The sequence below is a fragment of the Haemaphysalis longicornis genome, unplaced genomic scaffold (assembly GCF_048455015.1).
Source record: "Haemaphysalis longicornis isolate Haplotype H1 unplaced genomic scaffold, Haemaphysalis longicornis Haplotype H1 scaffold_1, whole genome shotgun sequence".
NCBI classification, from domain to species: Eukaryota; Metazoa; Arthropoda; class Arachnida; order Ixodida; family Ixodidae; genus Haemaphysalis; species Haemaphysalis longicornis.
The window spans coordinates 289,880,239-289,906,461 of record NW_027526203.1 but is presented as its reverse complement, the minus strand read 5'-3'; the positions used below and the strand labels follow the sequence as shown (position 1 = coordinate 289,906,461).

General features: G+C 48.0%; 1 protein-coding gene across 3 annotated transcripts in view; it reads left to right on the top strand.

Moving 5' to 3' along the window:
• LOC144147865 (tachykinin-like peptides receptor 99D) overlaps window positions 1-26,223 on the top strand; it is an 892,456-nt gene that overhangs the window by 810,474 nt on the left and 55,759 nt on the right. For all 3 annotated transcript variants that reach the window (XM_077679594.1, XM_077679592.1, XM_077679593.1), the window contains one exon: window positions 4,985-6,522. In XM_077679594.1, the coding sequence (XP_077535720.1) occupies window positions 6,098-6,522 (425 nt within the window). In that variant the 5' untranslated portion in view covers window positions 4,985-6,097. The remainder of the gene's footprint in view (window positions 1-4,984; window positions 6,523-26,223) is intronic.

Here is a 26,223-nt window from a genome sequence, read left to right as displayed (position 1 = left end):
AGTGGTTTACTTACGTTTCGACAGTTCTCTTTGCTATATCTATCATCCTTATATGGATATAATAAAAATGCGCGAACTTGTCCGCTCTACGGGCCCTGAAACGTTGACGATTATATTAAGCACCACAGCGCTCGCTCATGACACGTTTGGTTGTGAAAAATCTAGAGCAAAATTTACCTTTGGTGTTTTGCTTATTCAATGGCTGAATGCAGCAAAAATAGCAGGAGTTATGCGTGTGTGAACTCAGCGTGGAATAATTTAAAACCATGTGGTGGGTTCTGCATTTTTTGTTTTCCCGTAGAAACACACCTCCCAAAAATATTAGTGTGTTTGATATCTTGAAGCTGCATCTGTACTATGAGGCACACCGTATAATACAGGCCAACAAAAAAATTTAGACCACCTCAGGATCTTTAACGTGCGTTGAAATCTACACATGCAAGTGGTCGTCTTTCGTCTACATCACAAAACAGGCAGCCGGGTGCGGGGATCGAACCCGCGTCTTTGTGGTTAGCAGCCAATGGCTCATCCATCGAGCAGCTTTTGAGGGTCACACTTCTCAAGTACTTCCATTCTCCAGGTGCGCGACCCTTTTCCAGAAAAGTATGAAATGCAACAAGTATGTGAATTACCGGTGTTGGCCTTCCACGTTGCACAGTGAAGCAGTCTTGTGGCACTATTGCCCTTGCGCAATTGCACCGAGGGAAGGGCAAAGACGATGTTTCATGTCGCCTGCAGGCTTTTGGGAGTTCTACACTTCGTTTGCTCAGCTTTGCATACTTTTCGCGTTACCAGAAGTAGCATGCCATTGCAACATTGGTGCGCATACCTTTCCTGATGTTGTAATGACGAACAAAGCGTTGATAGTGTTGACCGATCTCAAGGGGAAAGTGCCTGAGAAGTTACTAAACCGATGGTGCGGAAAAGAAAAGTACCGAATAGCGTTGACCGCGCACTGATTGATCAGAGTTTAGCGCACCGACGTAAAACAGGCAATGAGGCGCACCGCAGTGGATGGCTCCGTATTAATTTTGACCACCTGGGGATCTTTAGCGTGCGTCAAAATCTCGTACACGCGGGCATTTTTGCTTTTTGCCTCCATCAGAAAAGCGGCCACCTCGGCCGGGAATCGAACCCGCGTCCTCGTGCTCAGCAGCACAACGCCTTAGCCACTGAGCCACTGAGCCACCGCGGCGGGTGACCAACGCATTATCAACAGCCGATGATCGAACCGCTTCGTCGTGAACCGGTAACCATTCTTTCTTTTTTCGGTTGACTTCCGGTTCGGGTTCAGTGTGCTCAAGAAATAACGGTTAGGGTTCGAGTTCAGTTCCGGCAAAAATATCGGTTCGTTTCCGGTTTTCGGTTCGGTTCGGTTCTGGTTCGACACCCTTTTTAAACCTTACAATCAATCAATCAATCAATCAATCAATCAATCAATCAATCAATCAATCAATCAATCAATCACTCAATCAATCAATCAATCAATCAATAAATAAATAAATAAATCGATCGATCGATCAATCAATCAATCAAGCAAGCAATCAATCAATCAGCCATCAATAGTTGGCGCATGCAGATCTCTCGCACTCGTGCGCATTCCGTGCGCGTCGTTTATAATCTTCCATGTGCTGTCCGGACGAAGTGACAAGTCATGGAATAGCGGCTGATAATAGTTGGATTTGGCCTTGCGTAGTTCGTTTGTGGGTCTATTTCTAATCTTTTTAAACGCCGTGGGTGTGGGCACGTGTCGAATCTTCAAAAACAAGCGGTAGATTTTATTTTATTCATCAATCATTTTCATCTGCTCAGGTCCAATCCATGGTTTTCTTACTTTTTTACGTGGTTTGCAAGGTTTCATTGGAAAACAGCAATTATACTGCTTTCGAATATTTTCAGAAACATATAATACGCGCCATCAGCCGTCTGTCAACCAAGAACGCCGCTCCAGTCTGTATTTATGATATTGATTGATTGATTGTAGGGTTTAACGCGCCGACGCAACGCAGGCGATGAGGCGCGCCGTAGTGGAGGGCTCCGGGTTAATTTTGACCACCTGGGGATCTTTAACGTGCGCCGAAATCTCGCACACACGGGCGTTTTTGCTTTTCGCCTCCATCATTAAAGCGGCCGCCGCGGCCGGGAATCGAACCCGCGACCTCGTGCTCAGCAGCACAGTATTTATGATATTCAGTCTGAACAACCGTGGTTAGTTAAGATGGCGTGTTTTCGCGTCCCAGTAGAACCCGAATATATATATATATATATATATATATATATATATATATATATATATATATATATATATATATATATATATATGATGGGCAAACAACACCCCAAACCGAGACAGTCCGAGGCAGTAGCCTCGAACCGGAGCCAATGTTTTCGCAAGTGGATTTGTCCTCTTATCGAAACGCTGGCCCCAGTCTGCGGCCGCTACCTTCCCCAAACTTTTGTCTCTTAGACATAAATAATCGAAAGTCTCGCCTCACCGGCATTATTGAAGCCGCTAATACTTTTCAGTGCAGGCTGGCTTTACGCGAAGCACGGAGCAGGCAGCTTTTGTTTGTTTTTTTTTTTACGTGCATGCTGGGCGACAGTATTGTTCCAACTTTTCTGTTTTGAGTTATCGGCTATTCGGGCCTGCTGTATCAATTAAGGTGAACCGTAAAACTGCCTTGGGGTGCATCACCATGCGATTAGTGGAAGTGATAAGACAAGTGCGTTGCGGCGCGCCCTACCTTATTGGGTAGAAGCCACCTACATGCGAAACCTCCGCACTTCATTCCGGTAAAGGGCGCCATCCAGATTTATAGAACCACACGACGTAACAAAATATGGGCTGGTGTGTCGCGAAGACATTTTGTAGAAAACCGAAAATCCTTTGCATCTGTGGTAAAGGATGTGGGTGGGTTGGGACAACATTGACATTTATACAGGAATCGACCACGCGGCGTCTACTACATCCTGTGCTCTTCGAAAAAGGAATACCCACTGGATGCTCGACAAACAAATAAAGCTGTATTTCTGCACGAAGATTTTTTTCTCGTTACAATTCATGTTAATTAATGTATTGAAATGTTGTGTATGATAACTGTATTATCTTGCCCCTTCTGCTTTGGCCTCTGGCCAGAAGTATTTGTAAAATAATAATAATAATAATAATAATCCTCCTAAGCAGCATATGTAACACCAAAAAATAGCAAGATTCGCGTGAATGGAATATTCACTTTGCGGAGCCTGTGCCATGGAAACATTGTAGTGCATGCTTTGATTTTGGGTAAAGTAGTACTGACACCACATTTTTCTGCTCGCTTTTCATTTCTTTAAACAGCACTTGAAATACTTGTGCGTTGCGATTATTATTTACATAGGAGGGCCCGAAAATCGTCATCGTCTCATTCCATATCATCAAGCCGGGGGAGGGGGGGGGGGGGGGGGCGCACCACGGAACCCCGCTATTACCTCCGCATTTTGAGTGGACGTGAAAACACTGGAGATGGTGGAAGAGGCGTTGTTTCGACCGCTACGCCGCCGACGCTGAGCTACCTGATGGCGTTTAGGACTACCACTGCAGTGGATATTTGATGACCGCTTTCAATAAAGGCGCAAATAGAGACTTGTATTGCGATTCTAGCCTTATTTTATCAGCGCCTTTCCAGCATGTGGAACTTTGTTCGTGGTAGCAGTGCCATTCTCGTCCCTACACCCGTTGGACACAACAGGACAAAAATCGGAGACACGCCGCAACGTCACCTTCTTTTCCTTACCACGGCGTGACGCCACACCGATGTCCATCCCGCTCACCGTGCAATTCCGCTGGTCCAATAAGCGTGATCAAATTAAAGCATGTTCCCCGCGTCGCAGTCAAGGGTATCCCGTTTAGTAAAGGGACGGAACTGTTTAACAATGTTAACCCCGAAAATTTGTGTCAGCACCCCTTTTAAGGGACCCTGCAAAACTTTTTTTCAACTTTGTTTTGGTAAATCTTGAATGTTTTCAGAACGTAGCCAGCAAGGTAATCCAGTACTCAGAATAGGGGGGGGGGGGAGAGAATAACCTCAGATAACAATTATTCATTAGGGCGATATAGCGGCTTGGGCCAGCTTCCTTTTAGCCGCATCAATAAACGCACTCGATAGCCGCTTTAAATAAAGCCGCCACAAAAGCAAAGCAGAAACGGAAGGCTGATCTGCTCCGACAAGAAAATCCCGCAGTTCCGTTCTCTGCTGGCAATAACTGTAGCTTTCGCAGTGCTTCCAGGCATAAAGGAAAGAGCGAAAGTGTCTATCGGAAGTGTCGCACAGTCCCTTTAATGCCGCTAAAGTTAAACTTGGCGATAGTAATGATATGTTTGCTAAGTTTACGTGATTACAAGCAACCCTCACAATTTCAAATATTCGGATTGCCTTCCTTAACAAGACGTACATTGTTCATTGGTAGACACAGCCAAAATGTACCTAAAGCCCTGTGTGGGTGGAAGAATGGGGGATGCACTAAAGGTAGTGGAAGCCAGACAGTTTCGCTGCACGTGAGGCGAAGCTGGTATACTTGCGTACACGGACAGTTCGCACAACACACCTATATTGGTCCGCTTGCGCGACAACTCGCTGGTTGAGAGTTTCGCGCAGTGAGCACGTCCTTCGCATGCTGACCATAGACCTTCTGAACTGTCATGAAAGGAGCGTGGAAGGTGCCGGAGAGAGGAGCTAGCGTTTCTTCACCGCATATCTATATTCCGCCATCGACCCACAAACTATCCATGACACGCACTTATTGGCGCGGCCTCAGCTGCTCTTTTTATCCTGCACAACCCCGAATGCTAAGTGACCCCTTCCGTTTCGAACAATCTTAGCAGCCGCCCTATGACATCTTAGTTTCACCTGTAACGCTCCGTCATGTGGTGGTCGAGGGGTAGCGCTCATGAGATCCAGGTGTGCACAGTGAACTGCACTGAACTTGTGTTTCGCTTTGTTTGCAGGTCATGCCAGCCTGACCCGAAGGCCAGCGAACGCAGCAGCGCCTTGACCCAGAGCGATAGCGGGGCTCTATCCGGCGTCACCCCTGTGCGGTTGGCGTGACTTGCTTGACTCAGCATTGGGTGAGGAAGTGTGAACCCAAGCGGTTGCCCAACGCTGCGCAGATTGCAGCCCAACGGCGAATTAACAGGAAGGAGAGCGACCGGAAGTCGTGAAGCTGCCAGATTATTGCTCGCTTCCCGTCGTCGCTAGAGATCGCAGTTGGCCCCAACTGTCGTCCACAAAGAGGCTGCGGGAGGCGTCGCGGCGCGACGCATTCGTGCGACCTGTGTCAACACGGCCTGACGCGAGCGCAGCAGCCGCGGCGAGCACGCCTCGTTCGGCAGTTCCGCCGGTACCGCGTCGGGACAGTCACCACGATGAGGCTGCGGCCTGACAAGCTGTCGATCGCTGCCAGTACTCCGGGACCTCCGGCTCGAACCCAAGGGTAACTGCCGGGCTTCGCTGTGCGGTGACAGATGCGAACTCTGTTCCTCGCTCGGACTGGTCCTGGAATGGTTCACTCGTGAAGCTTGACCCCAAGGACCGCCCAAGTGGTGTCTCGCAAAAAAAAAACTTCCACTTTGCCCTCGTGTGCTCCCTCCAGTCCTACCGTCCGTCACCTGCTTGTGCTTAGTGTGTAAATTATACCGCTTTGTCGCAGTCTCACCAAGGGGCCAATAACCACGGCCGCCCTATGCGAGAGCACCTGAATGTGATACAAGGAAACAGCCAAGAAACCATAAAGTTTCGGCTTTTTGTTTACGTTTGTTTTTAGTCACTTAGTAAGTCAGCAGGGACAAAGACAGGGTAGCGATTCCCTTTAGTTTATTACTTAATGCTCACTCGAACCTTTTCGACAGTTGATGTTGAAGAACTCTAGCAAAACTCACCGCGTTTACCCGTTGTGGCGGAACATCAATCCTCAAGAGTTATGCCGTCTGATTTGTCCTTGAGGAGTGTCGAGGAGTAACTTGTGGCCGCCCTCTATAGGGACAGAGTTGTGTCGGAGGAGCACGTGGTTCGCCTCGCCGCAGGAACTTGCTCCAGGCTCTGAGAGCGCAGCCGTGGTGGGCATGGAGCTGTACCTGAACGACAGTGCCCTGGGCGCCAATGGCACTGGGGCTGAGGGTGTGTCTCTGGTGAACCTCAGCACGGAAGACATCACCGATGAAGAGAACATGTACATCCTGCCCTGGTGGGGCCAGGCGGCCTGGACCCTACTCTTCGGCAGCATGGTTCTGGTGGCCACAGGAGGCAACCTCATCGTTATCTGGATAGTACTGGCACACAAGCGCATGCGCACTGTCACGAACTACTTCATTGTTAACCTGAGCCTAGCGGACACGATGGTGTCGACATTGAACGTCATATTCAACTTTATCTACATGCTTAACGGGAACTGGCCGTTCGGGACAGCCTACTGCAAGGTATCCAACTTCATCGCCATCGTGTCCGTGGCAGCCAGCGTGTTCACCCTAATGGCCATCTGCATTGACAGGTGAGGGAGTTTAAGGCAAGCCTCTTCTTTTCTCCTCGATTCCTCCGTGCTTTTACCAGCAATGGACGCTCTGCGAATGAATGAACCAGGACGAAACTTCAACGAAGGGCCTTCGTTCATTCATCGCGTCGCAAAAACCTCTCCCGTCATTGCACGTCATACGAGGTAACCGAGCGCTTACTTTACGAGTTATACTTGATGTTAAACATGTATTCCTTCTCATCCAACCAGTTCATATGTTTGGCAGTGCGTCTGCGTTAGAGATGAGTACTTGTGTGGGAGGCAAACAGTGCGCAACAGTCGGAAGCCTTGCACAAACTTTAATCCGAAGCGCCATAAAATTTGATTTTGGAGGTGCACATACGCTTTGAAGTAGAGATTATTTGCCGTGTCAGTTCAGGGAAGGGAACCTATGATAGCCCACAATATCGAACCACAATATGGAACTTGCAAGTTCGATATTGTGGGGTGTCGTATCTACTCTATAAGTGGAGTGCCACTATAGAACCATCCCTGTAAACGTATCAGGCACAGTCGCTCCTTCACCGCCCTCACCTCCCATTTCCCGGCCATTTCTCACTGCTTATTTTGAAGACGATAGTCTTTCTTAGGCTACTTAAAGGTAGAAATTTTGGTCTGTCTGTCTGTCTGTCTGTCTGTCTGTCTGTCTGTCTGTCTGTCTGTCTGTCTGTCTGTCTGTCTGTCTGTCTGTCTGTCTGTATTGAAAGGATAAATTTATTATCAAGAATTCCTGGTATCAATGATACAACGTAACAACCAGAAACAATTAAACCAGTGCAGCGCCTGTTGCTATAAAACTAACAGAGCCCGAAGGCTGCCAGTTACAGACACTTACAGAAATGCACAAGCCGTTTCAAGTTGATTGTAGACAATAGATTAACATACAAACAATTTAGAGTTTCTTACAGCCAAAAGATTAACATGCGAGGGAAACAGGGATACAAAAACATTCGCTTCAAGAATGCAGCAATATACAGAAAAAGGTTGCTGTCTGTCTGTGACTCGATTCAGCCACCTGGCCAAAGTGAAACAAAAACTGCAATAGCCTTATATACCCACAGCCAAATCTAAACGTCTACGTCCAGTGTTAATGTTCATACTTGTCAACATTGTTGAACAAGAACAAGACATTACGCAAATATAAGGCAGAAAATCCATACATGAGTGATATTTGCAGTGTTCCTTTATTAAAAAATTTACCGATGCTTGGTTTTCGCGATAGAAAATAAAATACTACACCAACTGCAGAAAACCGTCGCCTGCTGTTGCCCGCGCTATCTGGCGGCATTTTAAAAAAATTAAAAGCAACAGCAACGAAAGGTTCCACCAGATAGGTTCCACGTTCCGCTTGGACGCTCGTGGAGTAGGGCAACGCGGTGTGTAAACGTTGTAGTAGGGTGCTTCGATTCGCGCGCGTCTCCGCCGTACGGCAGCGCTGGCATCGATGCACCCAACTTGGAGCAGTGGAACACGGTAAATTTAAATTGACTTGAGCAAACCTCTAGCGTGTTATCTTTGGAGGAATGAGACGCGAGAGGAACAGCATTAGAGGTGAGGGGGAAATGAAATGGAGGCATTTACTTCAAGCAATGGAAGTGTTTGGGCTCGTTGGTTCATACTTCAAACAAAAAGAGCGCTCAAGACGGGACAAAAAAAAGGAGGCTACACACACAGCGCTGTGTGTGTAGCCTCCATCTTTCTGTCCCGTCTTGAGCGCTGTTTTTGTTTGAGGCATTTACTTGCCAGGGGAGCCAGTCGACAATCGTCTTTCGTCGACATTTGCAACGAAAGGAGCCGATATGCGGCCACTTTTTTTTCCTGCTTATTCCTGTGGGCAGAATAAAGCTAGCACCTGCATTACGCGACATCATGCGCCGCAAGATCAGCATACGATGGATATGCCCACTGCATGATAGCCTGTTGTTTTTACAGCGAAGCTGTTACAGCTAACCTCTGGTGGTGACCGATGTCCGTCCGTGAACGCGTCGCGTCGATGCGAGAAACGTTCGTCTCCAGTTTCTCGGCAATGCCCCCTAGCTCTCAATACAATATAGATATCTTGGAAAAAATTACACTGAAATTGGCTGCGAAGACGACTCCATCATTACTCCGAGTTTCACTTGCTTCTTATATTTAGTTAGTTCCTAGGGAAGTTGTAAGCGTTATAGAATTCCCGTCTGCATTCAATACGTGGCCGCCTACGAAGAGAACATGGTTACAGAAAACGGCTGTAACTCTTATTTTATTAAAACTGCCCCCAAACAAATGATACGACATTTAGCCGCTAAGAGAACTCTATCATTACGTTGAGTGTTATTTACTTGTCATGATTAGTTCACGGTGAAGTTGTAAACGTTCCAGAATTGCGGCCTGTTGTCAATACATAGGTTTTTACGGGAGGGGAACGGACAGTCCCATGTTTGTCCGTTAGAATAAAACTCTAGTACTTCCAAGTTTACTTCAGCGAATTGACTAGAAAGTATGGTCTATCGCAAATTGCAAAAGAACGTGTTTTGTTTCGTGCATTTATGGTCGATTGACGTAAAACACACCACAGTTTCGTTGCTTGTCCTTCACGGAGTGGAACGGTTGATGAATTTCTTTCCATTCTTTTTTTAACATTACCTGCACTTATGATAAGATAGTACCTTGCTGACTGCGGAGCTTGACACATTCTTTAAGCTTCGTTTTTTATGCAAATTTTATTTAAAGGGACACTGAAGGCGACCAACAAGTTCATTTCAAACGAAAGTCTGACCTTTCCATTGCCATTTCAGCGTTGATTCGGTGCCGAAAGTTGCCTCAATTGCTGAGACATCGCTAATCAAACGCTGATCAAACGTTACGCAGTCACAATAAACCGGTTACCGGAAGCAAGTGAGGCAGCGGTGATGTATAGCAGTATAGGGCTCCTGCGTTGGAGTTTTGGCGACATGCAGCGCCCCTAGTGGCCGACGCCTCTGGTTAGTACAAAAGCAGACGACCCTCACCGCCCTCCATGTGTTTTTAATTACAAGCCAAAGCGAAAGTTGGTTGTACTTAATTCAATCACATTGTGGTGCGTTTAAGTGACTGCATATTGAATAAAATGCCCTTAAAGTAGTTGCAGAGGCTAAACAAAATAATATCCGCTACAACAAGCCGATTTATCGGCTTTCTTTTAAGCGAGCTGTCGCGATCTTAGCGACGTTGGACAGTACCCCAAGTCGGGTGGTCTAACTTCCTGACGATCCTTATCGTTCTTTGTTCTTGCGTATTGTTGAAAAAGACACAGTTCGCAAGTATACCATAAACACAGAATGCTGCTCATCCTACAGCCTGAGGTAACTAAATGGAATTCAGCAGGAGCATATGCAAGACGACGCGAGAAGCGCAGCCGACTCAGATGACACTGCTGGCCTGGCACCGCCTTGAAAACGAGTGGAAATTTTATTTTGTATTTTCGGAAACTAAATTATTCTTGCTTAACATTTTACGTCATACGATTTACGAACGGCAGGGTACATGTATACTAGCGAGTAGGTGAGGCAATAGCGTCAAATAAACAAATTAACCGCAATTAAATTACGCAAAACAAGCACCAAATCGCATGTCTGCTATTGCAGAGATGTGTAATTCTATATTTACATAACACAGCCACATACACGGTGCGCAGCCCAACTTATTTACATGCGATCGTCACTCACTGTGTTGGCTATATCTACTGCAGGGGTCGGCAACCTACAGCCCGCGGGCCGAATGTGGCCCGCGGGGCTGTATTATGCGGCCCCCAGCACGTCGTCAGAACCCCCACCCCTCCCCCTGTAACTAACAATCTGAACGCCGACTCGCCAGTTTTGACCTTAAATAGTGTTTGACGTGGAGACAAGGACAGAAAATTGATCGCTTCAGCTGCATTGTTCCCCATATTCACGCTTTGCCAGATTATTGTCAAATATTATTGGAAATCGGCTGAATTTTTTCTCTTTGCCTTCAAAGCCTCCCTCCTCTTCCCACCTGATTTGCCATCCAGCCCTCCGCCGTGTCGACTTCATGCAACTCGGCACTACACCTGAGTACGTTGCCGACCCTTATTCTAGTCAGTTAAAGGAGCCATGAAGACAAAATACAAGTTGGGTTTATTAGAAAGACTGCTTAGTCCCGATAACAATGATACCAATATCATCGCAATCTTCGAACAAATAACGGAGATATTAAAGAAAACGTGTGAAGCAGTCGCGACCCCCTAGCCAATTTCCCGCAACTTTTCTATGACGTCACGGAACCTTGTTTGTGCGATTGGCGGCCGCCTAACTGACCTGTCGCGACGACACATGACTGGACGTCTGTAATGAGGCCTCTAGTTCCATTTTACCGCCTCACTTGAATGCTAACGTGCAGTTAACGTACTAAAAATTATGTTTTATTGTTGGCCCGTATGACGTCATTCTTGCTCATAACACGTCACCGTGGCGCAAAATTTGAAAGTTTTTAAATACTTCTTGCTTTTTTTCGTTAAAAAAAAACATCTTTTGTGGCTGTAATGGAGCTGAGTGAGATACTGAATTCTAGTTCTTTCAAATTAAACGAAGTTGTATTTTCTCTTCATGGCTCCTTTAAGTGCGAACTGGGGATATATGATGCAAGAGCGTAATTAAATAAAGTGAGAGCAAACAAGGAAACGGGACGGCCACTCAATTCGCCCGACCACTTCGTTTTTACGGCCACTACCCTCCGAAACACAAAGCAGATTTCACGCTTCTGACGCTCGCTGCATTTTGTCACTGAGCCACGCAATGAAACGGCAAGCTAGCGCTGCGCCATGTAGTCGTAACGGCGACGCAAACCAGCAGTGTGTAATGAAAGTGCACGCATAGTACGCATGCACGTAGGCAAAAGTGCGGGGCACCGCTGCATACGAGCCTGCAGTCCGCCAGACTCGCAAACTTTTACGCACGATAATCGCCGATCGCGTTACTTCTTTTTTTTCGATCGCCTGCTGTTGAAACGTCCTTGTCACCAAGTGTATTAGTTTAAACAAGAAGCTTTCACTTCAAATTTCACTTCATGCGACCATCAATCGGTGAGCTTGAGCTTGCAATTGGCCGAGCGCCGTCACCGTTCCAGCACTTTTGTCGACGCTGTAAACGTACTTAAAGCTGCAAAGCTTTTCTTTTTCTTTTTCTAAATCCAAGTTGATCGCCGGAAGAGATCGGACGCGTCGGGGATGGGTTGGAGGCCATGTCGCAAAACAATCCGGAGTACCGAGCTCATTTTGCTTCTGTCAACACGGGAACCTTTTCTTTCCTCCATGCCCCCGCAGCTTTGTACTACCCGGAAGTACTGCCCGGAAGTCGGTTTCGCAGCGCCCCCTGGGCAGCGCAGAAGCCCAGCGCTCCACGTACCACACACTGTTGTGTGAATCGGTATCCAATGGCCATTAGACGTCGTCACAGGGAGAGACAGCAGCGCGTTTAAAACGGGTGACATTTACACGGTGATGCCAAGCACAGAGAATTGAAGGCAAACCGCCAGATGGGCACACTGCACACCGACACAGGCCAGCTAATCAGCGGCGATAAGCGCATACCTTCCGCGCTGCCTTAGCAGCCTAGCACGTCGAGAGAAAACCAGTACGTTTCAAAAAGCTGTCGCCGCGACGTGATTAGTACTCGTGATTAGTACCCGTGATTAGTACTGACGCTTTGTCAAAGAAAAAGCAAAACTCCCACCTCCCCTCGCAGGAACCCCTGTGTAGATGCGACGCATAGGCGGAGCGGCGAAGGGAACGCGTTTTATAGCGCGCATAACGTTGAGGGGACTGCGTAAGCTGGTCCCAGTCGATGACGACGTTGGCGTACTTGTAAAGCGGCGTGGACTCTAGGTGTTTGAGCCAAGCGTGGATGTTGCTTCGCCGGAGAACGGCACACCGGTTATATGCGCAGCGCGCCCGAAGGAGAGGAAACCGCGGAAGAGAGAGTACTGCACATGCGCCGGCCCCAGCGCGTCTGCCGCGGCTATGACGCAACGTGCCGCGGCTATGACGCAACACAATCCAACACAATCCACTTTAATCCAATCCAATCCAAATCCAATCCAACCGAATCCAAGCCAAGCCAAGCCAAGCCAATCCAATCCAATCCAATCCAATCCAATCCAATCCAATCCAATTCAATCCAATCCAATCAAATCAAATCAAATCAAATCAAATCAAATCAAATCCAATCCAATGCGCCTCGCGAGAGAGTGTTCGTTATCGGAGAGGAGAGGGGGTGAGCGGCGGAGAGCGGCGGAGAGCGGCGGAGAGCGCAGCTCGCGCGGCGAGGAGAATGGCAGAGGGGTGGACAACGCCGACAACAACGACGACGACGCCGGAGGGACAAGGCGAGTGAATCAGATGCTCTGCATCTAAAAAAAGATGTATTGCCCTTTTGAGGCCCCGCGAATGTTGGCGTCTAACCAACCGCTCGTGCGTACCTCGCAGGCTTCCTTGAAAAGCGCTATCGCCGCCCCAAGTATGGACGAGTAGGGCCATCGAGCGGCAGCCAGAAAAGACGATGCCCACGACCACGGCCGGGCTAGAGCGGAGGCGCACGGCATAGAGTTAATACTGCTATAGTGCCTAGAATATATTCTAGGCACTATAATACTGCTGACTGAGCGGCGGCGCGCGCTGTGTACAGTTATGTTCAGTTCCTTCAAGGCCTACAATGCCTGGCCATTCAGTCCTCGCGTTGCAATGAGAATAACCCCGGACCTTTTACTCGTCCTGAATCGAGGCGCTCACATTTAGGCACATGAACGCGCTCGTGCGCGCCGAAAATTATTCAACAAGTACTTTTGTGAAGTTTACAGCATTAAACACCCTGCCGTCACAATATGTGTTCCACCCCATACGCCATAAAGCGCGTAGCCAGGGAAAAGCAAGAAAGATGTTCATTTTTCTTCGTATGATGGCCTGGTGCTTCGTTGATGACCATGAAGTATTTATTCGGGGACAACTGTCAGCTCATGCACCTGCCAAAAGTAGGTTAACCTTTACATATTGGGCATTTTTTTTATTGTTTTCATCCGTTCCCGCCCCGCATGGTGCGAGGGAGTACGTTTATGAATAGGGTATTAAAAACGAAGATCAAGAGACTGCTAGAAGGCCATCAGACCGCTGTCTGCATATATATGCGCGTTTAGGCATATATATTCAAGTGTTTGTTTGAGTGCGGGTGTTTGCGTGTGGTTGGAGGAGTGCATCCACGGAAAAGGGATCCGGAGCGGTTACTTCCGGATGCGTCGGTTGATCGCGTCACCATGCGTGGCCGTCAGTATGAGCGCGGGCGGAATGCGTGCTCCTACATTTACCAGCGCATCGCTGCGGCGGAATCCGCGAAGGTTCGGCGACGAGATCAGAAAAACGCAACCCGCAGCTGCACCCGCCCTCCAGGCGCGGCCTATCCTGGTGCGGCAGTAACTCCGCAAACAAGTTTGTCCGACGTGGAGTATCCAATATCGGTTTTCTGCGAAAAGTGGCCTTTGCCCCAGCGACATGAGCTGCGGCTTTGGTGGCGAGCCGTTATTGCGGCGCGACCCCCTAACGCTGCCCCGGAGAGGCGGCCTCCGCAACCGCTGTTCCTGGTGCGTTGACCGCAGGCCAAGCCGCAAGTTTGGGACGGGGCGGCCGCGTAAACGACCCAGAGGGCTGGTGTATTTTCTCGCGGCAAAGGCTGCTTCCAAACGAGAAGCACGTGCGGGCTACTTCGGGGACCGACCAAACTTTGTTTTCATGCTCAACCCAAGTGAAGAATAGTCAGAGCTATGAGATTTCGCTAGACCTGTAGATTAAACCGTGAGGGGAGAGAAAGGCCGGGATACACGTGCAGCTTACAGACTTATCGCAGTTTGTTAAAAAGTGATTGATTACTTTGGCATTAGGGTCATTTCAAGCCAAACGTCCCAGCCGTAAAGTCGACCATCACGGATTTCTTCAGTAAAAATTGTGGCTCATCATAGCCCACAATGCCCCCTCAAAGTCATCATCATCATCATCATCGTTGTCGTCGTCGCCACCACCGCCAGCCTATCTACGCTCACTGCAGGGCAAAGGCCTCTCCAATGGATCTCCAATCATTCCGGTCCTGTGCTAACTGCGACCAATTTATCCCCGAAAACTTCTTGATCTCATCTGACCATCTAACTTTCTGCCGCCCCCTGCCACGCTTGGCTTCTCTAGGGATCCATTCTGTTACCCTTCATGACCAACGGTTATCTTGCCTTCGCATTACATGCCCTGCCCACGTCCATTTCTTCTTCTTAATTTCTACTAATATGTCTTTACCACGCGTTTGTTCCCTGGCCCACTCCTCTCTCTTCTTGCCCCTTAGTGTTACACCTATCATATTCAGTTCCATTTCTCGCTCAGTTGTCCTCAATTTAAGTTGAACCCTCTTAGTGAGCCTCCAAGTTTCTGCCCCGTAGGTAATACCGGTAAGATGCAGTTGTCATACACTTTCTTCTTCACGGACAATGGTAGGCGGCCATTCATTATCTGAGAATGCCTACCGAATGCACTCCAATCCATTCTTATCCTTCGAATTATAACTGCCTCATGGTTGGGATCTGGGGTCACAACTTGGCCTAAGTAGATATATTCGCTTACCACTTCCACTGCCTCGCCACCTATCTCAAACGGCTGTGCTCTCCCGAGGTTATTGATCATCATTGAGGGGAAAACTAATACGCCAATTAGTTTTCCCCTCAAAGTATTTTTGTCCAAAATTTTTTTTCTTTTTTAGTTCTCCTCTTAATTCCAGTGTTTAAAGCAAACTTAGGTCCGTGAAAAAATTCATAAAAAATCACTTCATTTTCAATCGCCACAATTTTTCGTGGACATCATGTTGAGGCCCTGGTATAACGGGCAACAAGATCTCCGATGCGGTCGCCAGAGAAGCCCACCACCTCAACTTCACCGTTGGAATCCCGTTTTCCAACGAGGATAGCAAAGCAGCTGCAATCGACATAGGATGGCAACTCCAGCTGCCGGCTTGGCAGGATCCTCTGAGCAGTTATGCGCCTCTTCATGCTATAGACCCTCAGGGCGATTTCCAGCATCCAAGGGGTCTGCCAAAGCGCACTGAAGGCGTGTTACACCGGCTGCGACTTAATGTTGCATACACCCGAAGCTTCTTGTGTAAGCTGGGCTGGGTAGAGCCGCCATTGTGTACAGTGTGCTCTACTACCTACAACATCAGGCACATTTTAGATGCAGAGCATCTGATTGACTCGCCTTGTCCCTCCGGCGTCGTCGTCGTTGTCGTCGGCGTTGTCCACCCCTCCCCCATTCTCCTCGCCGCGCCACCTGCGCTCGCCGCCGCTCACCCCCTCTCCTCTCCCATAGCGAACACTCTCTCGCGAGGGGCATTGGATTGGATTCGATTGGATTGGCTTGGATTAAAGTGGATTGTGTTGCGTCATAGCCGCGGCACGTTGCCTCATAGCCGCGGTAGAGTAGCCGCGGCAGACGCGCTGGGGCCGGCGCATGTGCAGTACTCTCTCTTCCGCGGTTCCCTCTCCTTCGGGCGCGCTGTGGCTCAAACACCTACGACGCTTTACAAGTACGCCAACGTCGTCATCGACTGGGACCAGTCCCCTCAACGTTAGGCGCTCCGCCTATGCGTCGCATCTACACAGGGGTTCCCGCGAGGGGAGGTGGCCTTTTTTTTAAGCCACTGCTCGCGATATGCCAGTCAGCGGGAAACTGCATCGAAGGCATTTGTGCAACTACGACGCGGAGGTTTTCTAGACCCCTCACACTTTCTTGGACTCTGGCGAAATCGTGATGAGGCAGTGCTGGGTACAAAAAAACTGCTTACTTTTGATTGATTGATTGTGGGGTTTAACGCGCCGACGCAACGCAGGCGATGAGGCGCGCCGTAGTGGATGGCTCCGGATTAATTTTGACCACCTGGGGATCTTTAACGTGCGCCGAAATCTCGTACACACGGGCGTTTTTGCTTTTCGCCTCCATCAGAAAAGCGGCCGCCGCGGCCGGGAATCGAACCCGCGACCTCGTGCTCAGCAGCGCAACGCCTTAGCCACTGAGCCACCGCGGCGGGTCACTGCTTACTTTTCTTGCGGAAACAGGGCTAGAAGAGGTTCTGTGAACCCTCTGAGCATATACATTTTGTATATGTGTGCATTTCCCCTCTCCCTCCCCCTTTCTTTCTTTCCTTTTCTTTTTCTCTCTCTTTTTCGCTATCACTGTATTCCCCCCATCTGGAGTAGCAAGCCCTACCGTTAGTGGGGCTCACCTCTACAGCTCTCATTAAAGGCGTTCTCTCTCTCTCTCTCTCTCTCTCTCTCTCTCTCTCTCTCTCTCTCTCTCTCTCTCTGACGTGCCCTACGCCGCATTTATAAAAGGTTTTCGCTTGTTTTAGCACTACTTATGCCATTCAGAAAACACACGATATTGCGCATTTTCAAACTATCTTAGCAAATAAAACCACACTCTCTCAGCAAGTGAAGCATTTTTCAATCAATTTGACCATTGTGGACAATTTGTAAAAAACATATTGACGCTCAAAAAAAAGGAGAAATGTGCGAGAAAACATTTGTCAAATTTGAAAAACTCTCCTTTCCAGCCCATATTCATCCCTAAATTGCGCATTGTTGTGCTTGTAGTAAAAATATGAAGTAAAAGTCATTCACTAGTACAAATCATCGCAGTTTATTTCAGAAAGTTTAATCGTAACAGTTTTTGTTTTAGCACAGAAAAATGTTTTGAATTTGTAAACCGACACCTCGCCACGTTGTTCCACAGAGAGTCTTCTCTGCACGGCATACGCCTGCCTTCATGAAAGACGCGCGAGCTAGCGGCTTCGCGCTGCAAGATTACCTTTTCCTGCAATTGTATTCCGTACTGTCAATAAGGGAAAAAGGGATAGTTCCCGTGTTGGAAGGAAAAGTACAACGTGGAGCTAGCGGGGCTGCGCCCATTTTATGAGTACGTGTAGTCTCAACGGCTGGCCGGACATAGACTTCATTTAAAGCATCAGTGTATAGATTCCCGCGAACGTATGCAAATAAATCCGCTGAACTTGATGGTTCCGCCGCTGCTTGTTTCCTAATGTTCGGCACACATAAAGGATACCACGCATAACGTATACTGGTTCCTTTAAGAAACACTGTAGGAAATTTGTCAAGCTACCGTTTTTGCTTGCACTGCGTAGGCTGGCTCAACTTAACACACTTTTCATCGCTTATCCGGTTGATAAGTCCGTGTTATTTTATAGAGCCCGAAAGAAGAAAAACTACGATGCGCGGTCTGCGGCAGCCGCACCAACTAAATGCTGTGACGTCAGGAGCAGGTGCACCGTAATTGGACGATGTCCAAGATTTGCATTCAAACAAGTCTCGGTTTCGGTTCTTTAAAACAACATGCTTGACATCCGACGTTATCGTTGGATGGGCATTCTCGATATCTCAATAATCGCTATACCGCGCTTCTGCCATGTTGTTGGCTGTGAAATGCCTAACATAAGCCTCCCAGGACGGCTTGGAATCGTAGCAATCACTAGCCGAGGCGTACGCAGTGGATCCCCGCAGACGCTCAAATGCCATGCACTTTTCCCCCATATTTGGAGCTTGCCTCACTCATGCCTGTATCGTAAAAAGCGTGTTCGCACCAGGCCAAGGATCTGCTGATTATATTGCCTGTGCCCACTGCCCGCAAGCAGTCGGTGCTTATGGCAACAGCATACCAACCAGAACTCGCTAGCGCGTCAGTGTCACTCTGCGCGAGTTCTGCGAACCCGTTCGTGGAGCAGTGAACGTTACGGCCCAAAAATGGTGGACTCAGTATAGAAAACATCGGCCGAAAACAGAAAAATCAACTTACAAAAAAAAATGAATGTACCCTCGGGGATTCGAACTTGCGACTTGCAAAATAACACACGCAGCGCTCCAGACCAATTGGCCACGGGCCAGCATGCACTGCTGAAATTGGAAATATCAGGTATATAATGTATAACCACTTTACACGTTTATTTAGTTTTAGCATTTCAAGCAGCTTAGGTGACTGTTGTATAGCGCTTGTGCAGTAAGCGTCCCCCAAATTTCCACAATATCTCACGTCTACCAATTGCCTTTCTTAGACGGAAAAGCGTTCGCAGATGTGTAGTCGTGCTGCTGACCGCTGTGCTCGTTCACCCAGCGCAAAAAAGTGCTTCCTGCTCCTTATTTGTACGCTGTACGGTAAAATTTTCAGTCGATTTTTTTTCCTTAGTACCAATATTGCCTTCGCTGACTCTTCTCCCGCCTTCAAGTGGCCTTAGATTTTCCTTCCAGCGTACCACTCAGCGAAGCGTCGCATGTGCGCTTGTGTGGAGTGACTTAGACTTGGAGCTTGATACAGTGTACAAACTAACAAAGTAAAGAAAGGCACATTCTTCCATTCGCAAACGTGTTGTGGCTTAGTTTCAACTGAGCGAACGAATTGCGGCGACCAGTCGGCGGCAGGCGGACTAAACGCTGGGCCGACTGATTCTGTCGGAAGGTCGGCGAGCCGTGCAGTAGCACAGTCAAGCCAAGTCATTTCCTCCTGACGTTACACGAAAACGCCACAGAAAATGGGTGAGGATGCAGAGAGCAGGACAGCATTTTGGAATTGAATTTTCTACTAAATAAAGTCGCGTAAACGCACTCAGAGTGGTCGAAACATGGCCTATGGGCCCCGGACTACGATTTGCGCTAGTAATCTCGCTATATATATATGTTTACAAATCACAAATGCACGTCTGATGTCCGGCCAGCCGCTTAGTCTACATTTGCTCATAGAATGGGCGCAACCCCGCTTGCTCCACGTTGTACTTTTCCCTCCAACACGGGAACTATCCCTTTTTCCCTTATTGACGGTACGAAATACAATTGCAGGAAACGGTAATCTTGCAGCGCGAAGCCACTAGCTCGCGCGTCGTTCATGAAGGCAGGCGTATGCCGTGCAGAGAGGACTCTCTGTGGAACAACGTGGCGAAGTGTGGGTGTACAAATTCAAAACATTTTTCTCTGCTAAGACAAAAACTGTTACGATTAAAGTTTCTGAAATAAACTCCGATGATTTGTACTAGTGAATGACTTTTACTTCATAATTTTACTACAGGCCCATCAATGCGCAATTTAGGGGTGAATATGGGCTGGAAAGGAGATTTTTCAAATTTGACAAACGTTTTTTCGCACATTTCTTCATTTCTGAGCGTCGATATATTTTTACAAATTGTCCACAATGGTGAAATTGAGTTAAAAAGGCTTCACTTTCTGACAGAGTGTGGTTTTATTTGCTAAAAAATTTTGAAAATGCGCAATATCGTGTGTTTTCTTAATGGTTCAACGAGTGCTAAAACAAGCAAAAATATTTTATAAATGCGGCTAGGGCAGCTCAGGGCCTCAACATGATGTCCACGAAAAATTTTGGCGATTAAAAATGAAGCGACTTTTTTATGAATTTTTTCACATACGTAAGTTTGCTTTAAACCCTGGAATAAAAGCGCGGCTAAAAAAAGAAATAATTTTTTGGACAAAAAATACTTTGCGGGGGCATTGTGGGCCATACAAGGATGAGTCACAATTTTTACTGAAGAAATCCGTGATGGTCGACTTTACGGTTGGGACGTTTGGCATGGACAGACCATTATTTAGTGTAATAAACAGTATCTTCTCACAGCTAATATTTAAGGCGCAAGCTTCCTTTGTGGACAGTTTTAAGGGTTCTCTACTGGGTTCCAGAGCAATCGAAACTATCACTTTTAAATTTGTTGCCAGCAACTTTCGCCAACGAAGTTCTTGCAATGCTCATATCCAATTCGACTTGTTGCTCTATGCGAAATGTCATTTGTCCTTAAAATTTTCTTAGTTACTGAGCGGTCGGGCCTTTTGAGCGAGGAAACTGGGGATACTGAGTTAATCGCAAAAGTGATGAGGGAAAGAAAGCAGTGCTCCGGACGGAATGAAAAAAGAGCGTATACACACACACAGCATGTGCGTGTAGCCTCTGTCTTTGTACCGTAATGAGCGCTGTTTTGTTTCCCTGATATCAACCAGCGAGCCCCAACACTTTTCTTGCCGTTCTAATTCAAGTCAAACTCATATACCGACTCGAAATGACATTGACATGGTGCACTGCGTGGAGGGGCACCTGGAATCAATGCCGCGTCGCAGTAAAGCTGAACGTGCTTTGCGCACAGCAATCTTGCGAGAACATGGGTGGCAAACCTCCCGTGTTAGTTTTATAGCAGAATGGGATGGAGAAATTTGTCTATGTGTACGAGCAATACGCAATACTAAGTTTCTCCGTAATGACTTTCTCCCGTTTTGTATTCCCTCTGGTTAAGGTGCGTCAAAAAAAGGCCAAAAAATGTTGGATGTGCCGTTAGAGATATGCAAACTGCACAAGGTTCTTATTCATCTCTCTTATTCCACCTGTGTATGCGCTCTCAAGGCCGAGGATTCTATCTTAGAATGTGATGAATTTATGTATCGGCACCCCAAACGGCCGGGTACCCAACCATCAGCGCCTGAGGCTCGTTAAAGTAAACAATTTATCACGGCGAAAGCTTAAAATGACCCATTTAGCAAAAATTCCCCCGCATTTCCCCGAGGGGGAGAATGTGAAAGTGCGAATGCACGGTTGTCGGCCCGCTTGCGGCGCTTGCGCTCGGCCCCCGCAGCCCACCGCCTCGCCGCCTTCTCTTCCATCTCTTCCATCGGGTTTGTAGTATCACGTGTACACCACGCAGTTATCAAGCCGCTATAACGCCGCTGAGTCGCCAACGCACGCCGCTGACGACGTAGTTTGAATGCGTTAAAGATATAAGGCGCGTCACTAACACTGATATCACCGTCGCGTCCGTGGCTTGGTCGGTAGAGCGTCGCGCTGCGGCCGCAAAGTCCTCGGATCGAAACCTGGCGCCGGATGCTGTTTCTTTTTTAAATATAGAGGAGCACTGCGGACGCCGCCGCCGCCGCCGACGCCGCCGCCGGCGGTGGATGGTTTGGGGTCGCTTATAAAGTGCATTCGCACTTAAAAAGCTGGCGGCCGGCGTCCGTAACAGAAACGGGGCCCTAAAAAAGTATACCGTGAGGTGTTCTATAGCGCCCGCTTAAGGGGTTATGAAAGCAAAATACAAGTTTGTTCTATTCTAAAGATTTTAGGATTTATAGCGCCCGCAGCGTTTGTCCGGCAGGGAGCGATGCTTTATTCACTGAGAAATTAAACGATTTAAGCCACAATTTTAATTACCCCGCTAATTCGTGTGTTTCGTCAGCGATGACGCATCCAGGGCAGGCACTTGAAACAATTGCTAGTATGTTGACTAGGGCTGCAGCCAACGGGGAAACGGGTTTTGTTGCCTCGTTTACCGTTCGTCCTCCCAAATGACACTGCAATACGGCTCAGTACTGCTGTCCGCACTCGCTTTGCTTTTGACCAAATTTGTACCTGGCTTATTATTGTCACGGTGTATAGCAACCGTTTCGTGAAACATTGGGTATGCTCGACAAACAGCGTCACGTAAGACAATGTCGCTTATGCCAACTGGCCAGCGTCGGGTAAGACAAGCCCAACGCGCCGGACCGCTGCGCAGCTACGGTAGCATACAGCGCACAGTATATATACGCACTGGTGCCTCTATATTTGCATGTCCGTTGGTAACTTCCATTGCTTATCCCACCATTGTTACTGCTATAAAATGGAATGTGTACTAAATTTAAGTGCAAGTAGCTCGTTCTGCAAGCATATAATCCCTGTGTAATTTGCATTGGACTTTGTCGGCCTCAGCCAACCGCAACGAGCTGCCCATTTACGTCATACGTTCAGTGCGGAAAAGTAGCTAGGTGTCGCATGGGTATTCTCTGTTTTCTTAATTATACAACCTATTTGCGTGAAGTTTGCGTTAAAAGTGGTGTTAGTGTTATTCTAACGAGGCAAGCTTCCAAATGAACCAAACTTGCATTTTGTCTTCATGGCCCCCTTAGACTCGGCAGTAGCAAGAAGTGGCTCCTTCGGAAGCGTTCCACACCGGGAGCTTTAACTCTGCATCGAGAGGTGTTCGCCCATGCCAGTACACCGCAGGGGGAGAGAGGGGGAGAAAGCAGGCGAACAGTCCAGTCAATACGCAAGCAGATAAATTCACCATTGTCGTCATCTCTCCCATTGTAGGAACGAGCAGCGGCACGACGTGTAGGAGACAGACCGAAGCAGTACGACAGCGTTAAGGCGGAAATCGATGGCGAAGCAAAGCGCCTCAAGCGGCAAGATTATAAGGCCCTTAGACAACGCGATGCTGAAGGATTGTGTTTGAGGTGTTTAACTGTACATTCTTGCTTTCGCGCTCGCACCTCATAAAAAGTGCTTAGGTGACCTCGGGCTTTTCAACCACTCCCTCATCTGGTAATACTGAACGTGCGCCGAAATCTCGGCACACGGGAGTTTACGTTTTTCAGCACGATCATGAAAAGGACCACCGCGGCCGGGATAGAACCCGCGTCCTCGGGCTCAGCAGCCGCGCTACCACGGCGGGTGAACATGCACTATACTGTCTCCACCTAACTGAAACCCGCAGTTGCGGGAATGGTGTGCCCCGGCTCTTGCTGTTGTATAGTAAGCGTGCATGTGTGTGCGTGCCGAGTGAAGAACGGGGTCATTACCTTGCCCCTCCGTATGTTCTTTTCGTTAGTCATGAAGTCACCACTGCTCAACATGAGAAGATGGGACGTGCATGTGTACCTCTTTTCATTTCCTTCCTCCCGCAAGTGTGACACCGTGCTGCTCAGTTCGAGAAACGGGATCACGCATGCGCAACTCGTTCAGAGTCACGTTGCGGGGGATGCAGGGACAACCGTTGGGTGGAGTGACAATCGTCTCTAGCGAGGATGAAGCTCTGCAAAGCCTCGCAAGAGACGGTTGTCACGCTCCTGTTACGCGCTGACGTGAGGCGGGGTAAAAGGTCGCTTCCCACACCGTGGGGTGCCATCCCTTCTTGTTTGCAGAATCCGAATTTTCAACTCCCGGGGTCTTCTCCATTGACTGAGGGCGGCATCCGACTGCCAAAGGCTTTGGGGAGACGCAGTCTAAATTGCAAGCATGCCGCAGAATCAGGAAAGATGGTCGCCGCTGAATGCGCCTTCTCTGCGTTGGTACACTTCGGACACGTTCGCTTCCCCCACCACGTGTACCATAGAACATGTACAGCGGGCGCTGCAAACAAATATTTCCCCCTCATACGTGTTTAACCAAATTTTGGCATTCTGCGACTCGGATAGCGTAGCAAAGTATTCTCGCGACGCTTCGTCGTGGGAGCGAAGTTTGTTAATGTTCACGGTTAGCCCAAGGTAGCGCCTGGGCTTGCGCTTCATTCCGTATTAAAAAAAAGGCCTTCCGCAGTGGGCGCTTTCGAGCCGCGCATCGAGCGACCGCCACTCGTAAACTTCGCGGAAAGCACACGCGGCTAAACAACAACAAAAAAAGGGAATAATAGCAAGGCACCACTTTTGGCCTCCATGTACAAAAACTCTACTATATCTGGCAACTTGCGTGAGCGTTTCGTAGAATTTACGGCGTGAAGAAGACAACGGAATCTGTCAGAAACAACGACGAAACAAAATAAGAGAGGCGCTGTGGGAGTGGTCAGGCTAGCGGTGCAAGTGCGCTATAATGCCGAAACAACTTAATATATGGCCGGCCACCGACTTGGGAATGTTTTCTCCCGGGCAAAGTTATTGCCCATCTCCTCTATATACACTGACTCAGCATGAGCTCTCGCTGGGCGCTGCTCCGTTCCTTGGCCGGCCTTCTCTTCGATCCCTCGCTTTATGTCTGAAAAGGAGCGCAGAATTCCGTGTTCGCTGCTTCGTGCCTTCTCCTCCCAAAATCTCTCCATGCTCGCCTCAACAACGGCACCGGGATATTTTTAATAGCGTCTCCGAAAACAAAACGCTCCGCTGACCGTCTGGCTGCTGGAGAGACCTAGGCTATTTCGTGAAATTTTCTGCAGTAAGATACGTGTGCTCGTACCATGAGCAACGTACTTGTTCAGAATTTCGCGAGAAACGTTAAACCACTGCAGAAAAACTGAAGCCTATAAAGAATGGCGACAAGTGCTCTAAAACATCGTTGCATAATGGTCGAATATTTCATCGTCGAAAACCGACCGCAATTGTTGGTTAGAGGACAGGCAGTTTTTTTTTTTTTTTTTAAGAAGCCTAGCGGACAAGAGAACAAACGGGGGTGGGGGACGGGAGTAAGAAGTACCCAGACAATCAGATTGCCGCTTTTCCTTAACACTCCACCATGCACGGTGAAAGTTTCAATGAACTACTAAGAACGACCCGGGGAGCAGCAGTGCTTATGGAATTTTAACCTCAATCTTCAAGCGAATAAATTTTTTTTGTTTGAATTCAGGGCCACTTCTACTTGTACCGTTCACTGAAGACGGTGTGTTGAATACGCTAGTTCCCTCTGGCGAATCAGCCCAGGGATTTCAAAGGTGCTTTAAAAGCGATCTGACTAAAAGTATTGTGGGTTAGGTTTCTTTTATTTATTTGCATTTTTAACACGACAATAAGAAAGAAATACACAAAATAACCAAGATGTATAATTGAAAAAAAAAAACAAGAACAACAACAATAAATAACAATGACGTTAACTGCAAGTTGCACCCGGTTACACTGTTGTCGAAACTGTCGTAATATTTTGAAACCATGACGTCATCTCAAGGATGAGCCAAACGAATTGCGTGAAACGCTGTTTCTTGCGTGTATACATAGCTTTCGGTATGCATGCGGCGTCAGTTGTACGAACTTATCGTTCGGGAACCTGACGTGGTCTATATTAATCCGGAGCTCACTATGACAACCGTGATATTCCGGGGACGGCTTCGCCGTACCATAGCTCCGAAATCAAATATAAATGTTGAGGAAGGGAAATGCCCTGAAAAGATTGCTGAAGCAGGTTTGTGACACCTTACCCCAGAAGTCCTTTCCGCATTGTAGCACTGAAGGTTGCCATGAAGTAGCAGTCATTCGTAAGGACACGTCCACTGCTGATTTTAGGTATTTGTGGTGAAGTTATTCAGGTGCCTATACCAATTGCTAATTATAATCTTTCATGGTTAGCAGGTGCCGAAGCCGCGGCGACAGCACCGGCGACGATATGGTGGAAGGTCCATTTGCAAGCCTCCTTATGTCTAGTAAAATTCAGCTCCAAGAGCTTTCAGTTGCGTTTGGGCTCGTTCATGCTGGCGACTCACAACGCGGCTACGGAATGTTTGCAGACGAGGCGCAGTACTCCGAAGGCGACGCCACATATCAGCCCAAAAAATCACCAAACGCGTCGCGAACGCGTTTCCCGTCGTTAGTGTTAGCGATCCCTTGGGGAGAGACGTTCCTCGAACGACCACGTTCGACATTGCGGCGCTGTAGGCAGTTTTTTTTTTTTTTTTTTTCAAAAATAGTGCATGCAATTGCCCTATGGCAGTTTTTTGCTGCTCGGTGAATTTTTCGAACCAAGTATTCTCGTTAATGAATTGCCAAGCACAATGTCAAAAAGGCCATGCAAAGGATTTCAATATTTGTTCGTGTGTTCTTTTTCAAAGCCTTTTTTTTTTAATCACGTTTTAGGAGATTCATTTATGGGAATGAAGGCAAGTAAGCGAGAGAAAG